Below are 6,541 nucleotides of genomic sequence, written 5' to 3' on the forward strand. Positions count from 1 at the left end.
ATTCATGATTTTTATTTTACATATGGGAAAATCCCATTTTTTCCGGGGGGGGGGGGGGGAATTCCCATGCTGAAGCTGTCAAACTGTAATCTGACAGTTTTCACAAAATGAACAGCTACTCACTGAGGGGAAGAAGTGTGCTTGGGGGAGGGAGAGGAGTGAGGACAGAAAAGAAACTTCCATAAAGTTTCCTTGTAAGGAAAACCCTACTTGTTCATTTCAGATATATTTCATTGCCTTTATTTCAAGCTAATGCCAAGCCCCTCAATCTAGACTTCATTTTGGACACAGCTAATGCGCACACACTACTTTTTTAAAATGGTAGAAGAAACTACATGAGGTTTTTTTTTCCCTTCATTTTTAAAATGAATGTACAGACCAAAAAAGGTGCTGCAAGTCCTGAAACCAGTTCCTTGACAAATTTAAACTACCACAATACATTGAAACCACAAAAGCATGTCTGAAATCCTCCAGGCAGTGAATGGTCTTTCTGTAAAGGAAATAACATGTAGGTGCATGTTATTTGTCGTACTCTGATCCTGAGGATTTACAACCTAAATTTCAGAGTCTAGTTTTGCTGCCTAAAGATTAATATTTATACTTCTCTAGAATACTGCTCAGTTCTTGACATGAATCAAGGTGGACATGGTTATGTTTGAAGGCTGAGAGACATGCTTCGTATTTGCAGGGCTGAGTGGGTGCAGAAAAATGTACATTGCATATTGAGCAGAGCAGTTAGTCTAATTTAGGCAGTTGTACCATTAGGTTGTGTTGCTACTAAAAAAGATCTATAAAAAGCTACAGTGTTCAGTAAGTAAAATGAATGACAAACTCATTGAGCAAGATCCAACTTTTATCTTGAGAGACTACTGTAGATGAGAAGGATCACTCCTGTAATGCTCACTTTCATTAACTCTTTAACAGTATTTAGAGTAATAGAAATACATTGAGGAATGCAACAGCCTCCAATGCTGTTACATAAGTTATGATGTCATTACAATAGTTCCAAATTATCATGATACCCAGTTCTGACATGTTCATACAGCTGCAACCAGTAACCGGCAGCTTAAAATGTCACCTCTAGATTCAAGACAGCTCTCATGAGGCAGAACAGCTGTCAGCTTGCTGGCTGTCCAGCACACATTCAATGCAGAAAGCAAAAATCATCACAGTGTCTCTATGACTTGCGATGCAGCCACAGGGTTCCATTTCGCTGCTGCTGTTCAGTGTAAGAACAAGAAAGGTTTCCTGTAACAGGAATAGTTTTCTCCTCTTTATTTTTTGCTTTCAACTGCACCTTATAATATCAATATTTTAATTCTATCAAAGTATTTTTACACAGAAGCTTAGCAGTATCGGCACTCTAAGTTAGGAACCTCGATTTCTCAAATACAGGAGCTTTCCATGAGTCAGGTGAACAAACTATCAAGTTTCATAACATATGTAGAAGAATAACTTCACTAGTCTTAAGAGAGGGACATACCAATGACGTGTATTTGTGCTTTATTTATCTTAGTTATAAATAGCTTAATGTAAAGTGTTAACAGAGTAAGTGAAATGAAGAGAAACATCTATTGCTTTTGAAATTCTTAGGCAGTTTCATGGGAAATGAGTGAAACCTCCTGGTGGGCCGATGAGTGTTACTGGTAGGATGGTGTGCTACATATATGTGGAAAGGAATGGCGAAGTTTTTCATTTTAACTTATTTCTATTCTTCCAGTATCTTGGCTTATTAGCATATTCCTTACACCGTTGTTAAACCTTTTTTATTCATTACCTTTCTTAAGTAACTGGGTGAATTTAACTAACCAGTAACCTATTAACAATTAAGCAAAGATACAAACAGCCAAAAAATATGGTGAGATTTAACAAAGAAAGGGTGAAAAGCATGACAAACAAAAAATAGAACAGTGAAGGCATAACTGAACGCCAGAGCATACTGACTGTTTGCCATAAAATATTCCAATGATAAATATACTAAAAATCTTCTTTAAACAATTTGGATTTTGTTCCCGCTGACATAGTTACAACACCATAATCACTTATAGAATTAACCAATGCAAAAAACCTTTCCATTTTAATGATATGCCTAAATACTGCATAAACATTGTTTTAGGTATTTTTTCATCTTCCTTGCAAGTCTGATTTAGTACATGAACAAACCTTCATAAAAACGTAAATACAGCGAAGTAGAAAAAATTAGATATGGGAGCCTTAATCAAGTTGTAAGTAAAATTCAGTGGGCCAGCGGAAGATTTTAATTAAATTTATTTTACAGAAAGTAATTAAAAACAAGAAAATTTTCCACTGTAAAGAATTAGGGCAAGGGGGAGGACATTACAATGTCTTACAAGGCAAAATGGTGAGTGCAGCATTAGTACAAAAGAACTAGTTTTTTCATAGGTAGAGATTCAAACAAATTTGAGAAAAAAAATTAAGACATCCCTACTTGGAACTTTGCCAAGCCAGATCCTGATATTCCAGCAAGGATTATATACACAGTTTACACAGGATCTGGAATGGACTTGCAGAAAAGAAACCCATCACAATAGATATGGCTCGATGAAGACCTTGTTAGTCCAGAAATTAGAAGTGACAGACATAAGGTTATATTCCAAGTTCAACATAATTTTCAAACACTTTACAGGAGCCATGCCATGGACAAGAAGAAGTGTATAACACTGGCAACTAAGCATACTGCTGTCTACAAGCAATGAAGACGACTGTTGACAAATGCCTTCTTTACAGAGCTGACTGGAGTTGAACATACATGATCGTTCTAGTCAAATACAGAGCAGCCACAGCACAAAAAAATACTCTTGCCACTTTGTTTACACTAGTACTACATTCACATAGATGTATCTGTAATGGTTCTGTGTGCATATTTAGTAATTCTCTGTACACCAAACTGAGCTGCTCAAAGAGTTATTTCCGAAACCACAAAAGCAGCCTCTCTTTGGAAAATGGTAGAAAGTTACTAGAGAACTACCAGCCTCAAGCAGGGCTGGACTGTGTAAATGCTCCAGCATGGTAGCATTTGCAGTTTCCGCCTCACTGCAACACGACCAAACTCAGATAAGGAGTGTTTGTACGGAGGATCACCAAGGCTTTGCCAAAGGCATTAGAGCAGTCCAAAACAAACAAACAAAAAAACCCCAACAACCCACCACAAGCAAACAAAAACTTTCAAAACTTAAATGCTCCATCATCCCTCTCCTCCAAACATTCTTGCCTATGAACAGTTTCCCAAAGGCACCATGTGAAAGCAATCCAACAACCAAATGATGTCCAGTCCATACAATTATATAACACACTTGTCTCATTACACTAAAAAGTTAGCATTCTTGCTAATGCTTTAGAATAGTTTAAAGATAAAAATTCATGATAAAATGAAACAATCTTTATGGATATTGCTATCTTCTAGTTCTGAAACATTATGCTTCAGAAGCACACGTGTTACGGCCTTTGGAACAAGCTATACATCCCAGCTAAAAACTGCTAGCTACTTGGAAAGGGGCAACTTGGAAAATAAAGCATGTTCTAACTACTCAGCTCTAGATAACTAGCACATAAATATAGACCTATACACGTGTGTATAGAATTTATTTACGTATCTTCTTAAATGCACTTCTCCCCTTAGAACTCCCAAGACACCTCCTCCATAACGATCTAATACAGTGGTGTCTTCCTTCCTTTAGGTAGGAAGTTCAGCTGCCTATCTTGCAGCCAAAAGTTTCTGAAAGAGCCACGAGAGAAAAACAGTTGGCGTGTTTTTTTGTTTCATTAAAAGGAAAAGACAAGTCAAAAATTATTTTCAGGCTACGGTAACACCTCCAGACAACCAGCACTTAGGGCCTCATTGTACTAGTACTGCACCGACAGCAGTTACTTCTTTAGAAGTAACTTCTCTGGGAGTAACTGCACACTAAAATTTTCATACAGCCAGAAGCTATGGCTGTAGGCACACATTTCAGATAGCTGAGATCAGAGGCAGCTCCAAGAGTATTTGACTGCTAGGAAATGACAATACTTCTCCACCAATTCCAACATTTATTGGAATAATGCAGTTACACAGGACACTGCACAAAACCGAATGACAGTTGAATTTAACAGTCCCTGCTGGCTTGTTTCCTCCCAAAGCTAAAAATTCAGAGCTCAACATCCTCCAGGTCAGCAATTCCCTACCCCACGACATACGTTTTCCAGCATGAGAACCACATTTGAACTGTTCACACACCACATTTAACAGAAACATGTCAGTCCTTTTAGTGCTAAAAAGCAGAAAATTGCACTGATCACAAAAGCTGAAAATCCCAATTTCATCCTTTAACTGCTGACTATCACTAGCAGATATCACAGTTCAATATTCAAACAAAGAGAGAAACATGGAACAACCTGAGTTTGTTACCAGGATAAGAAGTTACTACTGCACATCACTAATGAATGGAGCTTGAGGGGAAAGACTGAGGAACCATACTGACCTCCAGCTAAATAGTATCTGGCAAACTTTCAATGCTTTTGTACTATGACTAGGAAACTTTTATTATTCACTGGTGAAAGTTAAACTTCAGCTCCTGATGCATAACACTCAAGAAAGAGCAGAAGAACAGTAAAAATGAATTTTGGATACAGATCTGCAAAATCAAAAGAACCTAATGTATTTACTCAATAAAGGGATTTTGAAGTCAGCTGAAGCCCTCCGGTAAACGCCACTAGCAGACTTCCAGTTTCAGATTTCACAGAATTTAAAAATGCTCATTGCGAGCTGTTTGAAGCTAACATATCACTCGCCAGCTGCTGACCAACTGAGAGGTAAGTGTGAACGATTTATCATTTCAAATTACCGACATGTATTTTGGAAATGGCAAGATTTTCCAAAGTTAAATTATCACCTGTTCCCAGCCTCTCGACCAGCACACTCTCAATACTGATATCAAACTGCTAATGCCATTAACAGAATATTCATGCAAGAAAGTATCCAGAGACTAATAGGGAGCATTCTGCACCAGAGGACTAGCTGGATCTATTACCATAGAATACAACGTGCTCTGTTGTTCTAATATTACCTTACCAGTGTGCTCTGTTATTCTAATACTACCTTACATTGACGCAAGAGGGAGATTAATTTACCCTCCCAAAACTACACCTTTACAAGAAGATGATGCATTTTTTTGCAAATAAAAAAAAAAAACAAACAACCACCACAGCCTTAAGGGTCAAACCTTTTATATAAAGGCACTCAGCGTAATTTGCTGCAGGCCTAATTCAAAGTCCACTGAAATTAAGCTCAAGACTCATCTATTTCAGTGTGGTTTGGATTAGGCCCTATGGAAAAAAAACGACCGCACCCCCACCCCCCCAAAAAACAAGTAAAGCTTTCCTAAAAACGTCCCAGCATTTTATAACTTATTCAAGTTATTTCAGCATAAGCCATACAAACTATACATGTACATACATATACTTAACTAATGGCTATGGAAGCAATAAAGCAGACTTCTTTTTTTTTCCTATTTGATAGCATCAGAGTAAAACCGACAGTGGTCAACCATCTCAGAAGAAAAGCTAATACCAGAATTAATTTATAAATTCTAGTTCTATTGACTCAAATCAAGGTCCAACAATTTAATTCAGATGTGTTAAAAGGGTGTTTCAGAATGACAAGTCAAGCGCACTCCTTGATCTAAAATGTCTATAGACACCATACTTCCAGAAGATGAAACCTTTAAGACCAAGTTCACGTCTCAGTTCTACTAAAACATCATTCAGAGAAGGAAGACATGGACTATTTGCAGAAAAGCCCCAATTACTTACACGAATGTTACGCTTAGAGGCCAAGCAGGCATTCACAAATAGGCAAATTATTCTCTGGGGCTCCTACTCCCAAGCGCTCTACTGATGCAATTTTTATTCAGGGGGAGGGAAACAAGAGAGCGTCAAATATTCAAAACGACCGAGAACGACGCGCGACGAGTCTATGGAAATTGCTACTGGGAAGATCCCAGGATCCTGGAAAACGTCCCAGTGGCACCCGAGCTCTCTCGGAGAAGGTCACCGGGCAGGGCGGCAGGCCGCGGTTATTAGCCTGGCCTCTACGGGGGCTGAGAGCAGGGAACAGCGAGCTGCACGCGCAGACACATTATCTCCCGCTCACCCCGGGCTACAAAGGGAAAGACGAATGCGGTCGCTAGGGGGGGGAAGCTGCATCCTCCGGAGAAAGACGGTCCTACCTCCCAGCCGAGGACGGCGCCGGGAGAGCGGGGGAACGACGTAGCCCCGCGCAGGGCCCCCACAGAAGAGGGCCAGGGGAGAACGGCGCTGGGAAGGCCTCTCCCGGGATGCCCTCGCGGGCCTCTTCTGCAAAGCGTTTCCCTCCCCTGGGGATGCCCGTCTTTTCCAAGGGAAGGTTTATTTTGGAGGGGGCGGGGGAAAGAGGAAGGGTCGCGACTACTCACATGGGCTCCAAGGTCTTGCTGAGCCAGGATTTCAGCGCCTCGAAGTTTTCTATGATCATTTTAACCACCATCCAGAGCAGCCCGGGCCT

The 6,541-nt window shown here is 39.9% G+C and overlaps 1 protein-coding gene across 6 annotated transcripts in view; it reads right to left on the reverse strand.

Annotated features, from left to right (window-relative positions):
* The window catches only part of RBM26 (RNA binding motif protein 26), a 60,110-nt gene extending 53,575 nt beyond the window's left edge, over nucleotides 1–6,535 (reverse strand). For all 6 annotated transcript variants that reach the window (XM_009281736.2, XM_009281735.2, XM_019472696.1 and 3 more), the window contains exon 1: nucleotides 6,453–6,535. In XM_009281736.2, the coding sequence (XP_009280011.1) occupies nucleotides 6,453–6,523 (71 nt within the window). In that variant the 5' untranslated portion in view covers nucleotides 6,524–6,535. The remainder of the gene's footprint in view (nucleotides 1–6,452) is intronic.
* Between the last annotated feature and the right edge of the window lie 6 nt (nucleotides 6,536–6,541).

The sequence above is a fragment of the Aptenodytes forsteri genome, unplaced genomic scaffold (genome assembly GCF_000699145.1).
Source record: "Aptenodytes forsteri isolate BGI_AS27 unplaced genomic scaffold, ASM69914v1 Scaffold51, whole genome shotgun sequence".
NCBI classification, from domain to species: domain Eukaryota; kingdom Metazoa; phylum Chordata; class Aves; order Sphenisciformes; family Spheniscidae; genus Aptenodytes; species Aptenodytes forsteri.